The 19,591-nt window shown below is 41.4% G+C and overlaps 1 protein-coding gene across 4 annotated transcripts in view; it reads left to right on the top strand.

The window, feature by feature from the left end:
- unc5a (unc-5 netrin receptor A) overlaps nt 1–19,591 on the top strand; it is a 180,644-nt gene that overhangs the window by 141,025 nt on the left and 20,028 nt on the right. For 3 of the 4 annotated variants that reach the window (XM_086084677.1, XM_086084675.1, XM_086084678.1), the window contains 5 exons: nt 3,345–3,575; nt 5,721–6,020; nt 10,535–10,622; nt 11,922–12,090; nt 14,627–14,860. In XM_086084677.1, coding sequence (XP_085940803.1) covers nt 3,345–3,575; nt 5,721–6,020; nt 10,535–10,622; nt 11,922–12,090; nt 14,627–14,860 — 1,022 coding nt within the window. The remainder of the gene's footprint in view (nt 1–3,344; nt 3,576–5,720; nt 6,021–10,534; nt 10,623–11,921; nt 12,091–14,626; nt 14,861–19,591) is intronic. The other variant, XM_086084676.1, reaches the window with a different exon arrangement.

Genomic DNA, 19,591 nt, shown 5'->3' with positions numbered 1-19,591 from the left:
TTGAGAGTTTTACTGGCCACGTATCCCTGACCTGAAGAACTCCAGCGTGATTCATCTTCAGCCGGGTGACTGGGAATGGCCATGGGATGAAATATATTCCCGAGGCTCATGATAAATACCCCGGCAAGAGGCGCATTGGGGCTGCAAAGTTCTTTATGTATGGTGGCGGGAGCGGGCCTTACAGGTGCGACTTTCCAATGCCACAAGAGTTCAACACTTCAACTTTGCGGCCACTGACGAGATGAATTATGAGCCTGTCTCAAAACAGAATCCCTAAACGACCCTTCTGAGCTGCTGAATTGAAAGTACAATGATCGGCCGGAGGTCTTTTGACTCTCCTCACAGATGGGCATCCATCATAAAGTGAGGTCACGCACGCTGAATCAAAAGTTCTATAACAGCAATTAGAGGAAGTAGCAATGAATGATGGAGTGACATGATGGACTGTAAAATGGGTGAAGGAAAGATTGGGGGGGGGGGGGTGTTATGCGTTTGTGTGAGCATAAAGCCCATTCAATTATAAAGCCTGATTAACTATGTCAATTAAAGTGTGATAAATGCCCTCTCTGTTATTGACCGGCATCAGCAAAATCAATGAGCGTTGCCGAGTAGCTGAGAGCAGATGCTGGTCAGGATTATAAGTGAGCATCGGGATCGTTTGGCGGTGACACCTGGCGGGGGGGGCAGATAAAACTTCACTGCGTGATGCGCCGATAAGGATGCGAGAATACCAGAGAGCCTCGCCTGATTGACATACTTTGTTTGGCTTTTGAGAAAGGTACGCACGGGAGATAGTGGATCTATGCATCGCGCATTTTGTTCGGTGCCTTTGGGTCGCCCTTAAAGCCAAGCAGCCAGTTCAAGGCAATGTTTATCCAATTAGCAGTTAGCTGACAAGCATTGTATTGTGTCGGCTCGTCTCTCGGTAGATTCGCGAGTCCAAATACCACAGCGTTGCCTTTTGTCTGGCCTTTGACTCACCCAGACTATTGAATTTGGAAGATTTGACAAGAGCTGTAGTCTCTTTCTAATTTTTGGACATCTCACCGTAGGAGGTTGAGCGGTTTAGCTAGCTTTGTTTCGGTTAAAACACATTGCTTACTCCCTGAAGGATTAAGGAGGCGATGTGTAATACTGCTGCGAGCAGAGATAAAGCATGGCAACAGGATAAGCTAACATTAGCATCCGAGTTTGTTTTTATTCCAAGCTTTGTATCGTCAAATGTTAGCCTTATCACTACTAATGCTATGTTTGTTATGAAATGTGTAGGATTTGTTCGGATTGTCTGTCTGAGCAAGAACATGATAATGCTTCAATCTCAATGTTTAGCTTCCTTCCTACGATGAATGGATACTAATGAAACATTTATCTTTCCCTCAGCCGCAAGCTCGTGTAATTTAATTGCGCACAGCTCAAGATGCTATTTGAAATTAGCACGATTCGTAAATCCAATTAATCAATTAGCCTCAGTTCAGCAAAAATCAACTTGTCTTTCTGGAAGATGCGCAAAACATTCATCATCCAGGTTGTCAGTACTTGGTTTATTTTTGCTAGCAAACAACATAGCCAATGTTAGCTATATTACTGAATGTGTAAGTCGTGTAATATTTGTTAGGATGATGAATCCCCTGTCATTTGAGCTACCCGGTAATTAGTTTGTCCATGTTTCACAAAACCAATCATTTTTGTTGTCTGACTATTGTTAGCTTTGCAGCAGCAACTTTAGCACAGTTTGCTAACAACATAGCCAGTGTTAGCTATATTACTGACTGTGTTATGAATCCCCTCGGTCATGTGAGCTGCCTAGTAACATTATTTTTTCCATGTTTCACAGAATCAATCTTTTTTTTGTCTGAATATTATTAGCAGCAGCAACTTTAGCACAATTTGCTAGCAAACAACATAGCCAATGTTAGCTATATTACTGACTGTGTAAGTGGTGTAATATTTGTTAGGATGAATCCCCTCGATCATGTGAGCTGCCTAGTAATATTAGTTTGTTGTTTCACAGGACCAATCACTTTTTTTGTCTGACTATTGTTAGCGCTGCAGCAGCAACTTTAGCACAGTTTGCTATTAAACAACTTAGCTAGCTGTTAGCTATATTACCGACTTGGACTTGGACCTTTGTTACTCAAACTTAAAGGTGGACTCGATAAAGGTGGACTTGACTACATCTTTGTTTTTAGGTACACATTTTTAACAGTGCACGCAGGAGAACAAGAAAAATCTCGTTATGTCACAAATGTCAAAATTATAAAGTGAGGATACTCTACTTACGTATAGACTTTCATGTCTCAGATGTACTCACACCAATTAAAATGTGTCAACTTTGTGCTTCCGGCATGCAGTTTCTAGTTCCTGAGACGCAGTACACAGCCACAGTGGTGGAAAAACCCACTGTGTCCTTAAAATGTGTCATAATGTCTAATGATGATCTAATTTGTTCTTATTCCAATTCTTTCAGATCTTATAAAATGTAAATCGCACATTATCCGCAGTCGCAGGCTATCTTGTTTTGTTGCTCTTTTCTCTTTTCTTGTCTTCACCGCTTTGAATTGTCTTCCTTCTTTTGTCCTTTCGCTGTCAACTCGGCACACACCAACCAGCCGTGCTTTAACCTTCGCCGATGTTCCGTGCACTTGAAAGGATTCGGCCGCGGCTGAATGTGTCCCCTTTTTGACTGCGTTCGCTTGACGCTACTACGCCCCCGTGGATCCCTGGGACAATGCCCTCCACAAAGGCCCCAGGAACATCTTCCGCCCCCGCCATGAAAATCCTCCAACTGTCGAAAGACAGCCATAGCAAATCCCATTCTCCTGCAAAGCGCCCGCACAAATGTCTGGGTGCAGTTATCATTTCCACACTGTATGCGGTTACCATGCTTTTGAGAGACAAGTATATTCTATATGAGAGACTTGAATCGCATACTGGGCAAATCTTTCGGTGTTGTGTTCTCATAGGAAAAAGAGAAAGGGGGGGAGGAAAACATGAATATTTATCCGGGGCAGAAATGAGAGGAAGAAGAAAGACGGAACCTGTTTTCTTTTGAATTGTCTACAAATTTAAATAAAAGTCGAGCCATTTATATCCGGCTGGTGGTGTAATATTTGCTAATGCATTCTCTTAACTCTGTGTGAAACCTTCAGGGATGTCAAGCAGCGTTAAAGCGCCAAATGTCGTAACTGATTTTATTCGATTAAAGGAATTGAGACCTTTACACAGCAGGTAATAAAACTCCTCGCAGGAGCCCACAGGTATTTCCATGCTACACCTGAGGGAGCCTTTTTGCTTGTAAATAATTCCCGGCCTTTTATTTCTTTTTTTTCTTTTTTTTCTTCCAGCCGTGAGCGGAACGGAGGACGTGGCGCTCTACGTGGGCATGGTGGCGGTGGCTCTGTGTCTGACCATGCTGCTCATCATCGTGGTGCTGGTGTACCGGCGCAAGAAGGCGGGCCTGGACGCCGACGTGGCCGACTCGTCCATCCTCACTACTGGCTTCCAGCCGATGGGCATCAAGCCTAGCAAGCCAGGTGTGTGGGCGCCGCGGCCACGCAGGCCCCTCACCCACAGCAGTAGGACACTATTTTTTGCTTTACTGTGCGTCCGTCGATCTGTCTGCCCGCTGTGACGGTGCCGCATTCATCGATATGTATCGTTAGGCCACGTTTCCGCCAAGGGGTGCCATTCAGTTCTGTAAGGTGCATAGTGGAATGCTGCAGTGGTGGCGGGTCACAATTTTTCATCAGTGCTACTAGGGGGCCCACATAATACCAGGCACATCCTAAACAGATGTGTGACAAAAATGCTATTTTGGACATGGACGAAATATGTGCTCTTAATATAGTTAATTTTTTATAATACATTTTTCAGATCAGCAAGCATCAAAGAGTTTTAAGCAAACAAGAGAATTACCACATACTGTGATTTGTTTTCTTCTTCTTTCTTTTCTCCAGTGCAAAGGGCTCTTTTGCATAAAAATTGCATCCAAGGACGCCACAAAACTGCTGAACAGCAAACAGAATTAGGTTCGAGAACTAATTTTGTGCATTTATTTGCCCCTCAAAAATCATCTCACTCAAAATGTTAATGTTATTGTGGTACTATGTTTGTCCTGAATATCATTCCAAATCTGCAAAAAATAATTCGGCCTACTCATGTTGTAGTACAGGGCAGACTCAATAAAGTGCAACTAAACCACGTTTGCCATCTAGTGGTGAATGTTGATATTACTACTGTGCAGTTCAGCACATGCAAATTCACATATTAATGGGTCAGATTTTTTATTTTATTTTTTTGCGGTTTGAAATTTTTTTTTTCATATTTTATTTTATTTTTTGGGGGAATTTTTTTAGTCTATTCGTACTTTGTTTGTGCCCTGAAAACACCCAGTACAGTTAAAAAATAAATAAATAAATATAAAACAGAGCTTGATCTAAACTTACTTTGTTGGGGTGAGGATAATGTTAGAGCTAGCATAGTCGTTGGTGATGCGTGCCTTCAGCAATGCTAAGCTAACAACCATTCTTTGCGTTACATTTGAACAGACTCTCTCCCCCGTTAACATGGCTGCCACATTTTAGCCTGCTCTAGTCGACTTTAAGTATCTTTTGCCAAGACAGTAGCACAACTCAGAAACATTTGACCATTACAGCTAATTCTGAAGCTAACAGACAAACAGCTACTTTAGAAAGGGAGTTGTGAGATTTTCTGTCTGTTGAATCCGGGGTCTGCTGGTCTTCTGGAAAGTTGTACTGTACACATCAGAAGGTGTGAAAAGTACAAAAATAAGTTTTAAAACTTTAACCTTTGCTACTTGTTTTTGATTCCCTGGTGTACAAACCAGTGGGGCAGAACGGCGCGAGACGCACTGTTGACCGGTTGACAGAAAATTGTTACTTGAAACAACAAGAACGGAAATAACACAAAGCCTGCCCTTTTAAAAAGGTCTGCGGATAAAGACTTTGTCACCTGCTTCTTCGTAAATTCATTTACGGCATGCTTGTATTCCGGCCCGCTCCCCTTTTTAGCTTTCCAAATGAACTCCAAGCGATTAGTCATTGTTTGTTTTTGGTGAATTTGCAAACGCACCAAAGGAATTTGTTCTGAATTATAGTTTACTCTTGAGCTCCATCAGGATTTACATGACCAACAGGGTAGAGTGGCAATCTGAATTCAAGCGCATTGCTTGACGGAGGCGTGGCTTAAGTCCTGTGCGTCTTCCCCAGGTGGATGTGTTTACAGTGGTTCAGTCTCAGAAAATGTATGAGTGTGTTTATCAGATTGCCTGACACTGCTTGTGTTTTGCCATCGCCTCATTGTCAAGAATCGCATCTTCTTTTTTTCCCATCGTGTGCTGAGCTTTTTTGTTCACGAGTAGTAGAAATGCGACTCTGTGGCTTGTATGGGGGTGGAGAAGTGGGCTGCCGTGTTTGTGATTCAGAGTTGTTTGGTATTAATTGTTGAGCTGTTAAATAGTCAAATGGAGAGAAGGAGGGGGGGGGGGCGGCTGTCAAATGGCTGGGGTGTTTGTGCATTGTCAGGAGTGTGTGTGTGTGTTTTTCTCATCGCCATGTGTCTTTCCTGTTTTTCTGTCACTTTCCTTGGTGTTGTGACAGCATCGGAGTATGTGAGGTCTGCCGGCGTGAGCTAACAGCTCCCCTCTCGCCACTCATTGTTTTCCCTCTCTTCATCTTTTTTTTTTTTTCCCACCCAAACAGAGAATTCTCATTTGCTTACCATCCAGCCCGATCTAACCACCACCACCACCAGCTACCAGGGCACCCTGCGGGCCCGACACGATGCCCCCGGAAAGTTTTCCATGAGTAACGGGCCGTTGCTGGACCCGCTTCCCAAGGGTTCGCACACGCTGCACAATGGAAAGCTCAATTCGGACCCCGTCGACTTTGTGAGCAGGTTGTCCACTCAGAGCTACTTTAAAACGCTGTGCCGTGACGTGGCCAACACTTCTTATGGGACCTTCAACTTCTTGGGCGGCAGGCTGACGATTCCCAACACTGGTGAGTTTACTTTCATGTTGGATTTGCGGCAAAAATCCGCATTCGCTATTTGTATGGGTATTAGCCACACACAACAAAAATCTGATTTGATCTGGCCAAAAGCAGAACAAAGATGATTTTTTGTCTTTGGTCCGATTTGAAATGTATCTACATTGCTAATAACCTCAATCTAGCTAGCGCTAGCGTAGCTAAGCTAGTTAGCATCATCCAAATTTGAAAACTCCCTTTCGTTTGTTGCTAGCATGCATTTTTTGTGGGTCAGGTTGTTTTTTGTCAGTTTTACACTATTTCCCTCCATTTTTATTCATAGAAAACATATATTGAATGTTTATCAGCAGTTCATTAAGAATTTTGGGTGGTGGCGGGGGTCGGCGGCTCCCCTCTTTGGTGGAGATTTTCATGCACGCCACCACACCAGCATCTATCGAAACTCAGACACAATCTGATTCTTCCTCTGGTCGTTGAATCGGTGGAGGCTGGTGTCTGTGGATCTCACTCTGCTTCGTCTGTCCTTCCTTCCTTTCCTCAGTCTCTCCTTTGGTCTCTTGAGGTCTCCCTGATTTGGTGGACTTTAGATGTTTCAGAGGTTGGTGAAGGACTCTGGTTGGGGGCCCCGGTGGGTGGTGTCTGGTCGGTGATGGATTTCACTTTCCTTTCTTTTCTTTGGTCCTTCCTCGGGTCTCCTGACGGCCTCACGACTGACCGGATTCTGAAGTGTTCGGTTTAGGTGAACGGTATGGGATTTTTAAATAGGTTTTAGGTGAACTAATACATACACACTCACACGCACGCACACACGCACATGCACATACACATCCACATACAAAATACAAATGTATAAAAAATATATATAAATAATAAATAAAAAAATAATAATAAAAAGAGAGCAATGATGATGACATGTCAAATCGGTAAAATTACCGAATGAACTGAGCTCTCCGGGGGGAAAAAAAAAATAATAATTTTGGGTGGTTAAAGTGGATTTTTGCTATTAGGGGTTAGCGATTTAGCTTTTTTAAAAAAATTTTTTTACTAAGTTTAATATAACTAAAAAAAAAATTTCAAATATGGTTTCCCTACTATTATTGGTGTGTCTAAAACAGTGGTCACCAACATGGTGTCCGCGAGTGCCCACCATGTAGCCTTCAAGGTCCACATGAGTAGGCCACAGTGAGATGCAACTTTATTTATTTATTTATTTAGCTTCTTCTTTTTTTTCCTTTTTTTTTTACCACAGTTGTATTGTTGTAAATTTGGTAATGAAGATATTTTGAAAATATATGTATTGTTGGTCAATATTGAAGTTTAAACCAAACCGTAACGTTCACGGGAAACAAGCTAGCAAGTGATTTACCCAATTATTTTGAGCAAATTTGATATTAAAGTATGTATCAAACTGGTAGCCCTTCACATTATTCAGTACCCTAGAAGTAGCTCTGTTTTAAAACGGTTGGTGTTCTTCAACATCCCCCATGATAAATGGGGGTTTCCTGTAATTAATGATGCTTTCATAGATGTAGTGGGTTAAATAAAACGTGGTTGCAAATAACTCATGTTTCCCTGAATCCTACTGGTTTATGACTTGCGCAAAATTACATGAGCTTCCTGAATTAATTCCTTCGGAATTTGGTCAGCGGTGTGGAATAAATTGTTTTGAAGCAACTGAGATCAAGTAGGGTGCACTAAAGTAGAGGAAACATGCCACGCAGCTCTCCGTGATGACGCCTTAATTCTGCTCATTACGACCTTAGCATTTAAGCAGGTGATCAGAAAATTTGATTAGCATCTCCCATCACATTAACATGCTTTGAAAGTGACTACTAATCAGTCATTCATTTTCCTTCAATCAAGAAAAAGAAGACAAATCTACTGATAATATAAAGACTGAGAAACACACAACTGCAGCCAAACCGACAACAGCCATCCGGTCGGTATTGTGATTGCAAAATCGCAACACTCGTGGTCTTTTGAGTCCCCTGGCCACCTGGTAACCATGGCGACTTCAATGCACATTAGCAGATGACGTGTCGCCACAGCAACCCCTCTGTATTATTACAGTCCTTTTTTTTTCTTCTTGTCGACCTGGGAAATTTCCACCTCAACAACGTGAGATGTCGAAGTACATATTTTTGTTTCCACATTTTGCCCTTTTAATATGGTCTTTCTCTTTATGCAACAATGGCTGAATCTCAAAAGAAGGAGGACGGTATGAAGTGATCGGTTATCCTGCAATTGACTGGTGACCGCGGTCATAGTGGTTTTTGGATTTTTCATTATAGTTAGTTTTGATTTTGGGAAAAGTCTGTTTATCTGGTGGTAAAGTTGAATTACTGCGGAAAAATCCCATTCTCACTTGTTTCTTTTCATAATCAGGTGTTTCTTTGTCAACCCTAATTGCGACCGCTAAATGCCTAAGACCACTCTGCAGACCACGGTGAGCCGATTATCACAGCGCTGAGAATCCACTTTGACAGTCGAATGAAGACGTACCAAATGAAATGAACCGAGAGATTCCAAGAATACAACCGAGAACAAATTATTTCAATTAGAGCTTTCAGTCATAATGATGGCCGGTGAATCACTCGCTGATTTTATAAAAGTGCGTAGAACGCTAAAGATTTGTCTGGAGCGTGATTATAAAATATCCATAGCACTTATCTCTACATTACTAGTTTTTTTTTGGGGGGGGGGGGGCAAGGCGACTACAGATGGGTATTTGACAGAATTTCCTGGAAGAACAATGGAAAAAAAAATATTATTATTTTAACAGAGGTCTTGTTGTAGATATCCCACTGTCCAAATTATTAGAGAGTGAAACAGCACGTCTGAAGTGCACCCAGTTTTGCTTCAAACACGAAATAACCACCAACTCCACTCAAGTAAATTCTTATAATTGGTAATAAAATGAGTCATTGGTTAAAATGTCCATCCCTAATGGTTGGGTATTCCTTTAATGACATTTTTCATTGAATTTAGGTCATAATACATTAGTTTTGGATTTGTTATTAGTTTGTCTCTTTTTATTTGTTTTTGACTTTTGATTGATAAATTCAGTCAGTTTTTATTTTTATTTTTTCAATGCTTCATTTTAGTTGAGTTTTTATTCGTTTGAGTTTCTTTGTTTTATATATATATATATATATATATATATATATATACACCAATACAGACAGTATATAGAGACCATAAAAATAAAAAATAAAAATAAACACAGCACTGAAAACTCATGTATGACATTAATTGGCAAAGACAAAAAACAAATGACATTTTTGCTACAATTATGGTTATTTTTAGTTAATTTTGTAAACATAAAATAAAGTTTGTCAGTTATTTTTTGCAAACTTTTTTTAGTCATGAAAGTGTTATTTCAGTTTTCCCTTTTTTCTTTCTTTCTTTTTTTTTTTTATTTCATTAATTCTCAATAATTTTAATAACCTTGTTTATGTTTGACACCATTTCCAAAAAGCAAAAAAAATCTTGGAAAAATGTTGGTATTTCTAGTGAAAAAGTGTCAAAATAGGTCATATATTGGGTACATTTTCAAATTTGTGAAAGTGCTATTTGAATCACATTCAGGATGCGTATTGGACATCATCTTTTAATTTTAGCGTGACTAATTCCATCATTCCACATTTCCATCTCTGGTAAAAAAAAAAAAAAAAATGCTTGTGCTCATGCAGCACCTGTCTGAAATGACCTCGTCTTAGCTGGCTATCCGGATGATAACTCATTGGTTTTACAGGTGACAAATGTGTAAACCTTTTTGGAGCGCTCTTGTTTTCACTCAATGTTTTATGCATGGGTTAACTTAAAGCCACGCAGCCTTATACAATGCATCATCTCCTTGGGACACAAAAACACAATTTGCACTTGCATGCATTGAGTGGGAGCAGAGCCGTATAATTCTTGAACCTATTTTGGCCTGGAGCTGATTTAGTTGCGGCGCATGGGAGATGGCCTTTCGAGATCCTTCCTTACAGGGGCCGAGAGCATTTAAAGCAAACTCACCTGATTCAACAGATAAGCCTTTTGGCAACCCTCACACTTGTGTCACCATTTTTGTACGGCGCTTAAAATAGATTTTCAAGTGGGTAATTTTTGCTTGACAATGCCCACACCGCTCAAACCACCTCAGCGGCTCTTTCTATTTCCTCCAAGGTGCATTTGCGCTCTCAAGGGGGATGCGAGGATTTTCCGGAGTCTTCTGTTCCTTGGTCTCAATTATCTACTTTGTGGCAGGCAGAACACATTAAAACGACAATGCAGAAAAAGGCTTTTGTCTCTGCTAATTGTCAACCACATGAGACGTGCGTCACCTGGGCTGCCGGCGCAGAGATTTGCATCTGCTCGGGCTCGAGCCGCTCGTGACCTTCACAGTGGATTTGTTTTGCTGTTTTGCGCAGCCGTACGGTTTTGCCTTTGCGCGACGACAAAAGCCGCGTTGGGTCTGAACAAATGAGCCCCCTCCTTCTCACGACCGCCGCCTCTCTCTACCTTTCGTTATTTGCATTTAGGAATCAGTCTGCTGATTCCTCCCGAGGCCATCCCCAGAGGCAAGATCTATGAGATTTATCTCACCGTTCAGAAAAAGGAGGATTTAAGGTGGGTCCCTTAAGCACTGCCTGTTTGTTTTGATGTCTTAAGAGTCCATGCCGGCGCTCCAGAAGAGGGGATGTGAGCAAATAATTACGTCTGGTCGTCATAGTGAACGCTTAATAGACTGCAAGTCCGAGTTCAGTAAGTTAGCAACTCTAATTGCAATAGGTAAACTCTTTCAAATTAATTCATGGTTCATTGGTGTTTGAGTTTAAGCATAAACCTAACCTATAAGCCAAAACATTTATGCATAATAAATGCTGTGTTCGATACCACTATTTTTCAGACAAATACCTGTATGAGTACTCAACTCTTCAGATACTAAGTACCGATACCACTAGTACTATTGATACAATATATATATATATATATATATATATATATATATATATATATATATATATATATATATATATATATATATATATATATATATATATATATATATATATATATATATATATATATATATATATATATATATATATATATATATATATAGGACGACCTATACATCCCAATATAGCATTTTTCCTTCAAATTATATGAAATTAATTGCCATATACAAGTATATTTGTGTCTGTTTCCGTTTTGCAGAAATTAGCATTATAAATAGCTCAGGTTGATTTTTGTTCACAAACCTGTTGAAAACACTGTCAAAAAGATCTTGTTGCAACATGGCCCTGGTCGATCTCGTATACTCTGCTGCCACCTGTTGGCCGTTTTTGTAATAACTACCATTGCTTCAAGCATTCTCTTCAATTCAGAGGCTGCATCAAAGCTTTCTGTATGCTCTAGCATTAAAATAAATAAAATAATAATTAAAAATATATTTATGTTTTTGGGACCATGGCAATATTTGAAATAGAAATAAAATAATTAATTTCATGCCATTTGAAGGGAACATTTTTTTACTTTATGTTTGTATCAAAAGTAGTAGTGATATCGATACTTGGTACTTTTTCTTTGTATCGGTGACTACTCAAGAGCTGAGTACTCATACTGCTATCAGTCTGAAAAAAGTGGTATCGAACATCCCTAGTCAAAAAAAAGCACGGCTTTTACTACGGATTTAAAAGCATTTACACTTGGGGCTGACCTGACTTGCATGCTTGGAATGCGCAACATTGTCTGGGATTCCTCACAACCAACCTTGTAACGCGGACCTTCATTATACAGTCGGCTAATTTGCGGAGGTGACAAAGTCACATGCTTCCTTAAAGCCAGCACTAATAAGTCCAGCAAAAGCTCTTCATTCTGCTTCATGCCGCCCTCTCTCTCTCTCTCTCTCTCTCTCTCCCGTAGGTTACCCTTGGCCGGCTGCCAGACCCTGCTCAGTCCCGTTGTGAGCTGCGGGCCTCCGGGGGTGGTCCTGAGCCGGCCCGTCATCCTGAGCATGGACCAGTGCTCGGACGCATGTCTTGATAACTGGGCCGTCCGCCTCAAGAAGCAGACCTACGAGGGCACTTGGGAGGTGAGATGGCACCGTAGCGCCAACTGTTGATCCTTAACTCGTTTGCTCCCAAAAAAACGTATACATACGTTCTAGTTTAAATATCACCATGCTCCCAAAGACGTATTTGTACGTTTGTATGTTTGTTGTTGTTTTTATGCTAGAGCATACAGAAGGCTTTGATGCAGCCTCTGAACTGAAGAGAATGGTTGAAGCAATGGTAGTTATTGCTAAAGCGGCCAGCAGGGGTATAAGAGATCAACCGGGGCTATGTTGAAAACAAGCTGATTTAGCCACAGTTCTAAATAGATTTGTGAATAATGATGAAACTTAAATATATACTTTTTTACTGATCTTTATTTTTGTAGATTCCATTGTTTTTATAGCAATAGAACACAATATTCTGGGCCTTGCAAAATCAGTCAAAATCCAGTAAAACAGCCGGGAGCAAAGGGGATTGCTTCAGGAAAAATGGCTGGGAGTTAATGGGTTAAGAGAACTAGACCACAGAGTCTGCTGTCCAATCAGGCCCAACACGTGACCCCAAGAAAGTTTCCTTGTTATGCCAGAACAAAAGCCTGCAAGCGCCGCCTTTTTCAAGCTCAGTAGCTGCCAAGCAACGTGATTCTCGAAAATGACTTACTTCAAAGTACTCTTAGCGCTTGTTGGCTATTTCTGCTTGTTATTACAGTTGAAGGTGGAGCTCCCTCCCCATGTTTCTGGCCGTGAAATTAGAAATTCGAGGATGAAGTTGGCGAGAAGTTTTAGGCATCTACAAACATGGTTTGAGGGAGCAAGTGGTAAGACCGCTGGTGGGCTTTGGGATAACAGGAGCTCGTCTCTCATGTTCAATATTGCGCATAAATAATTCACCCTCGCTGCGTGCGGTGGCAGTGGAATGGATCGGTCTGTCCGAGGCAGGAGTTTGACCTACGCTTTTAATCATCCATCTGACCAAATTTAGCCCAACTGCATGACTGCCGTCGGAGGAACGTGGACAAAGTAAAGAATGCCGTGTCAGCGTTTTTGAAGAAGAGACAGAGGAAATGAAAGCAGGAGCAGGCGCGAGGGAAACGAATCGCTCCTGGAGTGAGCACTCAGCGGCGTAATTGAGCCGTCCCGCACATCCAGGAAATATTCAGATGATGAAAAAGTGTGACTCTGTTGTGGTTGCATAGCAAATGAATTGTGTCGATACTAATTCCATGGACGTGGATGGCGCGCCGTCCCATAGATCAGATCGTTTGGCAGCCGTAATGCCCGCCTCAGCCTGATGCGGCCAACGGGACGAGACAGTCAACTGGCATGATGGACTCTCCAGAGAAGACATTGTCACCTCCACTCCAATTTGTCGCCATCAAATTAGCATAGTGTTGTCGTAAAAGTAGTCCTGATCTCTGCTTGTTGTTGTTTTTTTAAGTCTCCCATCATTATTACTGGAGATGCTGTTGTCGCACAGCTGCCGCTCTGACATTTTCAAATCCGTCCTTTCTCATTGGAAAATAAGTAGCAGTTAATACTTGTGCAGCTGTCATCTTTCTTTTTCTTTTTTAATCAACCCTGATCATCAGGCAACAGTGATTTGTTATACATGAAATTGAAAAGTTGTTTTCATCTCACTTAACTCCAAACTGGGAAATGGTCCAAAATTGTCACTAATCCAATATTTACCAAACCTCCTTTTGCGAGAGCCATCGATTTTCACCAGGAAATCCATTTGTCTCTTTTCATACACATTAAAAAGTGCTGGCTGGTTTTCCTAACCCACTCGCTGGGTAGCACTTTGAGCACATTGGGTTATTTTTACCCAAGGTTGGGTTAATCATTTTTCACCAACAAGATTGCCTGCACCCTTAAAACTGTTTTGGTAAAAAAATTAAAATTTACATTTAAATTGATCAACCTGCTTCTCGGATCATTTGTACAAAAAAAAATTGTTTTGTGTTGTATTGTACAAGACAACCCAGAAAGTTAGGTCAAATTGACCCAAGCAGCGGGTCAGTCAATTTTTTGACCCAAATTGGGTCAAAAACGGTTTGTAAGATTGGATTTGGCCGGGCTGTCAGCTCAAGCTGGTGCACATTTTGGACAGGTTTAGATTCCTGATGATTTCCCCCTTTCCAGAGATCTTTTTTTTTTTTTTATGCTGTCCATTTAAAATCTGGCAAGCAACGCCCATTTCTGGAAAAACGCGAAGAAATTCAAATTGCCATATCTCAGCAAACTGAAATTTGACATTTTTGCTTTCCATTTGACTAAAATTGGAAGGTGTGGACTTTTAAAATGCCCTTTTCCTGGGTGATCTGAGTTGGAATGACCCTTGTGAAAAATGGGTGTGTTATGCACCCAACATGTTACAGAATGCGCCTGACTTGCTGATACAACCCCTGACAATTCGTCTTACATTTCACCACATCTACACTGATAACCCGGTAACATCTTTTTTGGTAGCTTTAACTCATCAGTATGGGTACGGACCGGCGATTACCGATCACTTAATAAATAAAATGACTGCTTGACCTTTCATTCCCAACGTTTTTGCCCTCGCCTCTTCTAGGACGTCCTGCTGATGGGCGAGGAGCTGGCGTCGGACCCTTACTACTGCCAACTGGAGGCCGAGACGTGCCAACTGTTTTCCGAGCAGCTGGGCACCTTCGCCTTGGTTGGCGAGTCTCTGCACATGGGTGCCGCCAAGCGCTTGAGACTGGTGCTCTTCTCCGACGCTTACTGCTCCACGCTGGAGTACAACATCAGGGTCTACTGCATGGACGACACGCAGGATGTCTTTAAGGTACACGGCCATGTCACTTTTTACAGGCAATGTTTAGTCGAGGCATTTGGTTAAGCGCTCTTGAGAACAGTGATTCCCAACCACCCATTAATCCTTTGTGAGAGCTTATCAAATTGCACTTAATCGGCCCCAATTATTTACAAGGATTTATTAATTTTTTGTTCCATCTGTTTATTCCAGAAACATATAGTGACCAACAGAACCATTTAATACTGTTTCACTAGATCAGGGGTCACCAACCTTCTTGGTTACTCATTACAAGAGCTACTGATTACAAGGGCTACCACTTTGATACGCACTTCTGAAATAACATTTTAGCTCAAATTATATTTAATCGTATGTTATTATTATAATTGTTATTATTATGATTATGATGATTATTATTATTATTATTATTATTATTATTATTATGGCTGGGGGGGGGGGAATCATCTAACTCGGCTAAATTGCCCGCAAAAAAATTGGTCGACAAGATTTCTGCCTCGAAACTATGGGGATTACCTGGGTAATCTATGGAGTAATCGATAGGATAACCAATTCTAAAAAGGTTATCATTATTATTATGGCTGGGGGGAATCGTGGAACTCAGCTAAATCGCCCACAAAAAATTGGTTCGATAAAAGATTTAAAGGAAATCTGTGGAGTAATCGAAAAGATAATCGATTAAAAAATGGTTATCATTATTGTTATTATTATTATTATTATGGCTGGGGGGGAAATCGTCTAACTCAGGTAAGTCGCCTACAAAAAATTGGACGGCAAAATTTCAGCCTCAAAACAGTGGGGATTACCTGGGTAATTGATGAAGTAATCGATAGGACAATCAATTCTAAAAAATATTGTTATTATTATAATTATTATGGCTTAATCATCTAACTCGGCTAAGTCGCCCACAAAAAATTGGTTGACAAAAAAATTTAAAATCTGCCTTGAAATGGTGGGCGAGGTAATTTAATCGATAATATAATCAGTTCTAAAAAGATTTGTTGGTGACAGCCCTAGTTATTGTTAATAATTAGTCACGTTAGACACTGATCATGTTAATGATTTCTCACAATAATTGGGAAACAGCTAAATACAACTTTCCATTGTTTACATTTTCTAATTTCCTCGAAAATCACAGTGCCCCCCTGTGAGCTATTTGTGGAACAGGCCGACAGGCTTCTCATGGTGCTTGCAGGCACCAAGTTGGTGACCCCTGCGCGAGATGGCGGAAGGTATATTTAATGTGATTAGTTGTTTATTGAGCAGAGCAAACACACAAATAGAAAATGAAAACAAAACTTCCGCTCATAACTGACTTGAGCTCCTTTTATGTTTTATGTTATCAAAACAATTGATGTTTATGTTTTTATTATAAAACACAACTGTGGCCAATTGGATAATATTGCTCTCATTGCATTGTGCAGGTGCAGTTTGTGTGTTTGTAAGAATAAGAAAAATCAATGCAAACGGTGGCAGACCTTATTATTGGAACCAGATTGTTTTTTTTTTAGCGCACAGCACGAGGAGAATCATAAACAATTGACCGTCGGGATACATTGTGGTCTTCTATGAGCGTGCAGTTCTCGTTATGATAGCGTTGTCTCTTAGCTTGCTTCAACTGAATGCATTAGACGCGGCCAGAAGGAACATAACAACATGATTAAACAATATGGAGTTGCCAGTGTGTGCGTTGTGGATGTGAAACAATGCATAAGTCCTGCTTAATGACAAAATACAGGCATCGGTCGGTTATTTGCGCGTACGTCTGCTGCAGGCGTTTCCCCTCGCGTTGTTCACCGCCGTATATTTCCCCTCTCTTTCCTGCCCTCCGCGTGGACGTGCTATAATTAAGTGCTAATGCCTTCCTCCCTCCCCCAGGGGCTGCCTCTGAGTAGTCTGTTAAGATTTCATTTGCATGGTTAATTAGTAAATTAAAAGGAGAGCCTGTCCCGCTCGTCTCCCAGCAAGCCCCGTGCTCGCTCGCTCGCTCGCTCGCTCCCTCGCTCGGCCCACTCGTCTTCATCCGACACCACCCACGGTCACAAGTACCATTTTCCCACTCACGTCCACTTGCGCCGGCTGTAATGGCCGACCTCATTGTCCACATGACCGCCAGCGGCAAAATCTATGGGCAGCAGTGGGGCATAAACAAGAGAGGGGAGGGGGGAGGTGAGGGCTCCTTGGGCTGAAGCCGATGAGAGGCTTTAGCTGGAGGGTGGAAATTACGGACAACTTCTCTAATGCATTTGTGTGACTATGAGAGGTTGAACTTTTTTTATTATTATTTTTTTTTAAGTTGACACTACTGAGATGAAAGTTGAGTGGACATCAACTACTGTAGTAACTCATGACATCTTTTTTTTTTTGCCCCGCCTTTCTTCCACTTTGCACGAAGGCTCCTCCATAAGACAAAAAAAAGGTGAAGATGCAAATGACGTCACAGTCATCAGGGCTCAAGTCATGATGACCAATCACAAACTCAGCTGTTTTCTGAAGCCGAGCCGTGATTGGTCCTTACTTTACGAGCCGTGTATCAGCACTTGCTCGTCCTTACTTATTATTTTAATACCGCAAAAAAATCTCGACGCACTCGAACCTCTGAAAGTGACTGCTGATGTTTTATTTAATATAATGTTTCCATGTTTTTATAACAGTATTCTGTGGGCCTTGCAAAATCAGTAGAAATCCAGTAAAACAGCCGGGAGCGAAGGGGGTTGCTTCAGTGAAAATAGCTGGGAGTGAATGAGTTAAAGTACAATATCAGGTGCAAATTACAAGTGTAGGAAACATTACAACATACAGACAGTTAGCAATCCTTCTGTGGCTTTTATCAATTGAGGGAATTTCTCACATTTTCCCAGAAATGTATACAAGTTACACAACGGGTCGTTTGGATTTAGCGGTTTGATAAATGTTTGAGTTCTTTTTTTTATTGTAATCCCTTCATACTACATTGAGCACAAAAAAAAGTGGTTGGAAGCATATGTGCAATATGAATTTGTGTAACAAAAGGTACGGTGTCAATTCTGAGACATGCTGGATTCAACGTTTGTGAGTTCAGCAACAAAATATGTTTGCTGACATTTTCGGAAGCATTTCTGTGCTCTGCTACTTTCCTGTTTCTGCGGTTCCACCTTCCATATTGAAGGTCACGGACAATTCGATATGTTTTTCGTACCGTGGTCCAAAGTGAATTGATGGTTATCGCGCTGTGTTTTTGTTGACGTCAACACAACGTTGTGGCCTTGTGCGAAGTTGTGTGGGCCTCACACAGCTCGTTTTGACTTTGCAATGCTGTCAAAGCGGCCGTAATGATAAGGTTCTTGTTGCATATTCAGCTCGGCGCTCTGTTTGCCTGCAGTCTGACCGTTAAGCTGACCTTCCGTGGCCCGTGTGGGAAAATGGCTGCCGCACGGAAACTTTTCCCGTCTTTTATTTTTATTTATTTTTTTGGTCTGTCTGCTCATCTCTCGCTCGCCATCTCTCTGCACTCGCTCGCCGGGAAAAAGGACAACGGGAGCTTGTTGACTCCGGCACTTGTGCCGCCATACTCGGCGGTTCCCCCGACGCCTTTGAGTGCATTAGCTCGCCGTCTCGCACACGACCTGGCCCTGTGGTAAGCCGCAGCATCTCCGGGGTTCTGTACTTTTTAGTGAGTGATTTAGAATGGCCCACACTGTTTAGTAATCTCGACTTCACACCGCTTTTGATGCTATTATGGAGGGAGCAGTTCATTTAGCAAGTACATTAACCACTTTGAGTGGAGATTAAACTTCCCTGGAGAGTTGAGCCTAATCACTAATCACTGTCTTTAAAATGCACCATTTATGACGAGACTTGCGCCATGGCTGCTTTTAATTGTTGTGTGGATTGGTGATAGAGAAGCAGGGGGTTCACTGCGAGTAGCGTGCGAGCATTTGGCGCCGCACCTTGTTGTTTGCCAGAGCTTGCCGGCTGTTAAACAGCACGCACGCGCGACGGCAGATGAGAAAATCCGAAAACGAGACTCTCTGCTTTTCCCGCTATTATTGAATTATTGAAAGAATATTGATTGTTTTTTATTTTGAAATTCGCATTGTAAATCGTCACTTACGGTTTTGGGGCTAGCACTTTTGAAGAGTCACTTCTGGGTTAAGTGCTGTTTGTACTTAAGGTACCTTAATAGCATAAAGCCGCTGGAAAAATTTGTCACGCAGCGTCGAGGAATGTCCTATTTTGTATTGGTAACCCCTCTGATAAGGCAAAATACGGAGCCCCTCTGTTGCCACGGTATGAAAAAAAAATCTGATAATCTGTACCCACAGTTTAGTAATCTGTTCCCACAGATTACTAATCTATTTCGAGTCTTCTTTGTTTTTTATTGACGTGCTAAACTGTGGGTACAGATTAGTAAACTGTGGGTACAGATTACTTAACTGTGGGTACAGATTACTAAACTGTCGGAACAGATTAGTAAACTGTGGGTACAGATTACTAAACTGTGGGAACAGATTACTAAACTGGGTACAGATTACTAAACTGTGGGAACAAATTACTAAACTGTGGGAACAAATTACTAAACTGTGGAAACAGATTAGTAAACTGTGGGAACAGATTACTAAACATTGGGTACAGATAAGCACACAAAAAAATAATCATACCCTGGCACCAGAGGGGCTCCGTAGCAAAAGGTACCTTTTGTTTAATATTTGTTTATTAGCCCTTCTGTTTGCACATGGACACGGTTTTGATTATTGTTTGCAGGCT

This window comes from Leptonotus elevatus, chromosome 9 (assembly GCF_054856555.1).
Source record: "Leptonotus elevatus isolate MCC_2025b chromosome 9, RoL_Lele_1.0, whole genome shotgun sequence".
NCBI classification, from domain to species: domain Eukaryota; kingdom Metazoa; phylum Chordata; class Actinopteri; order Syngnathiformes; family Syngnathidae; genus Leptonotus; species Leptonotus elevatus.
This window is presented reverse-complemented; position numbering and strand designations above follow the sequence as displayed.